At 58.9% G+C, this 2985-nt stretch overlaps 1 protein-coding gene across 1 annotated transcript; it reads right to left on the reverse strand.

The window, feature by feature from the left end:
• Positions 1 to 1047: 1047 nt before the first annotated feature.
• On the reverse strand, positions 1048 to 2004 carry LOC108779173 (modification methylase DpnIIA-like). The gene has a single exon (XM_018546540.1). The coding sequence runs from the start codon at positions 2002 to 2004 to the stop codon at positions 1048 to 1050; it is 957 nt and encodes a 318-aa protein (XP_018402042.1).
• Between the last annotated feature and the right edge of the window lie 981 nt (positions 2005 to 2985).

Genomic DNA, 2985 nt, shown 5'->3' on the forward strand with positions numbered 1-2985 from the left:
CGATCGCCTGAAGGAGGATGTATTTGTTGCGGTCCTGCCATGCCTCCGGGAAGGCATCCCGAACTCCAGCCCAGTAGTTCGAAAGCAAGAGCTTAGCGAGCTGGGCATTCTCCTCTAGCTTCTTGTATTCCTGCGACGTCGGGTCGTTGGCGAGCGCGGCGCTGTTAACAACCTCGGGAGGAAATGCGAGCGCCTCGAGCTTTGAGGCCTCTTTCATGGTTGTCAGAAGGGCGCCCGATAGCGTGCTGATCTTGAGGGGCGGAACATAACCCTGATCCTTCTTGATTCCAGTCTTGCTGCCTCCCGCGAAGACCTTGCCTGCAAACACCTCGCCGGGCTGGCTCAGTTCGTTGGCAAGCCAGAGCGCACGTCCACGAGGAGTGAACAGGAGCTCGTCGCGATTCAAACGCACCTTGATGCTGTCAAGATGTGCAGTTTCCATCTTGCGCTGGTTCGCATTGATGTCTCGGAACAAAGCGCGTTCCTGGTCCGCCGTGAGTCCGATGAAGAGGGCGAACGGCACGAGCGGAAACTCCACTCCCGACTCACGTTCGTCGAGGTCGGGAATCTGGCTCAAGCGGTGGTTTCCGTCGAGCCGGCTGATCTGCGGATTGCTCGCAGGCTTCGGCCAGTCAAGGCTGCGCGAACTCACCTCGACTCGAACGATCTGCGTCGCGTCGGGCGGGCCATCCACTGAGTCGATCGGAACCTCTGAGTCGTCCAGCCCGAAGATCGACACCACGTTACGGTCTCGAGCATTGAGGATGATCTCAGTGAAAGACCGAGGATCAGAAGAAGGCTCCAAGTCAGCCGCTTCGAGCGCGTAGGCGGTTGCTTCCTTGGCGTGAATGTTCTGAAGGTCCCGTTGGGTTCCAAGCGGGTTCGTAACCTGGTCGTACACGTCAGCACCGCTGATGTCGGCCAGCTAGTCAAGGCGCGCGAATCCGCGGATCACTCCAAGGTTGAGGTTGCCACCGTAAAGGCAATGATCCATGACCAGAGTGCTGCCGTACATTTCAATAAAGTTGACCACTAGAGCTCCATCTACTAAATGTCTTTCATCATCAGACGCAAACGCGCCTTGATGAGCTGCGGGCTGTCCGACTGCGTTCCGGGGGTCACTACGAGCTCGCCTTCACGCCCACGACCCTGGGTTTTTGAGCTAATACTGCGATGGACTTCGATTTCTTCGACGCGCAAGCCGCGGTCACGGTAAAGCTGAATCATCTGTGGCCGTGCAGAATTTGTGAGCAGAAAGTCGACCCCACGCTGTTTGAGATCCACGAGAGCGTCTGCGAGGCGGATTTGGTCAGAGAAAGTGAAAACCCGATTCCGCTCGTAAAGATCGCGACGATTATCGTCATGGAAGTAGGGCGGATCAAAAAAGGCGAAGTCGCCAGGCTGCATATCGTTGAGGCCTGTCTCCCATGACTGCGCGCGAAGCCGCGATTGCGAGAGCGCGACGCTCACGCCGGTGACTTCCTCGAGCGACGGGAGGCGCAGTGCAGCCTTCAGATTTCCGTGCGGTACGTTGAACGATCCGGCCTGATTGATGCGGAAGACCCCGTTCCACGCAACTTTCATCAGGAAGATGAATCGAGCGGCGTCGGGTCGAGGATACGTTCGGTTGTGCTGTGCGCGGACATCGAGATAGAAAGCGACTTTGTCGGTCGCAACGTTATAGCCGGCCTCGAGTTGTCTTAGGCGGTCCGAAACGACATCCGGCTCCCATTTGACCTCTTCATAAGTGCGGATGACCCTTAGGTTCACATCGGCTAGAACAGCTTTAACAGGGCTAGAACTGCGAGCAGCAACGTGGAAGAAGACGGACAGACCACCTCCAAACGGCTCGTGGTACGTGTTGAAGCCTTCCGGGATTCGCTCCCGATGCTCCCAGAGGAAACGTTGTTTTCCACCAGCCCACTTGAACAACGGTCGCGCGAGCGTCGCCCAGCAAGCCCAGCCGTCGTCGGCGGGGTTCTGGTCGGTCTCGAGGTTCGTCATCAGTTCAGCCTATCGGGGTGATTCGGTGAACGACGAGTCCACGCCGTGTTATACGCAGAGACACGCCGTGGTGCCAATTGTGCAGGAAGAGTCAGTCGTGCGGGACCGCTTCGAGGAGCGCCCGGACCGCAGCGGAGCGAGGACCGGATGCACCGCAGAGCGGTCCCGCACGAGCCGGCGAGTCGGCCTTGAACGAGTAAAGAAAGTTCTCACAGCTCGTCGGTCTCGCGAAGGATCGCTCGGCTCGTTGCGCGAGTTTCCCTCCCTAAGCTACGTCGATGGCGTCAGCCGCACGCACGCAGCCGAGGGCATGCGCGAGTTCCTCCGTGACATCCTCGCAGACATGTACAGCAACGGCGAAGAACCGCCCGCACCCGCAGGTTACCTCCGAAAACTCGCCTCCGCGTAATCGAACTCTGACACGATGGGTGCGCCATTGCCATCATCCTTCCTTCAGGGTATGAAAAAGCCCCACCAGGCCCGGAGGACGGCGGGGAAACTATATCTCATATCTACCAGACGACCCCGGGGTCGTGTCAAGTTGGCAGCCCGCGCCTGAACACCGGGATCACGTTGCGAACGCGACCTCGCGGGCGTTCTGCACCGCGGAGACGGGGACATGCAGGATGACAGCGGGGATGATGACGCCGTGTTTCTGGGTTGCAACGTAGTCAAGGTACGCGCCGACAGTGACCGCTCCTGATGGTGGGGTGCCGGTCATGTCGTCAGCGTCACCCGAGTACAGGGCACTCTCGGCAGGGATCACGTTCACCTGACGAACGATCCCCTCCCCTTGCGAGAACACGTTCGCGAACCCACCGATCATCGCGATGCGATGCATCAGAGTAGACAGGTGCTCGCTGTCCAAGGCAACCACGACCGGGTGCTCCCCGTTGACGTCAACCACGTCCAAGAGAACTGCCCCAGTGCTGATGTTCACCATCACCTCGACATCGAATGCGTCTAGCGGGGATAGCTGGT

The sequence above is a fragment of the Cyphomyrmex costatus genome, unplaced genomic scaffold, assembly GCF_001594065.2.
Source record: "Cyphomyrmex costatus isolate MS0001 unplaced genomic scaffold, Ccosl1.0 scaffold5591, whole genome shotgun sequence".
NCBI lineage: Eukaryota > Metazoa > Arthropoda > Insecta > Hymenoptera > Formicidae > Cyphomyrmex > Cyphomyrmex costatus.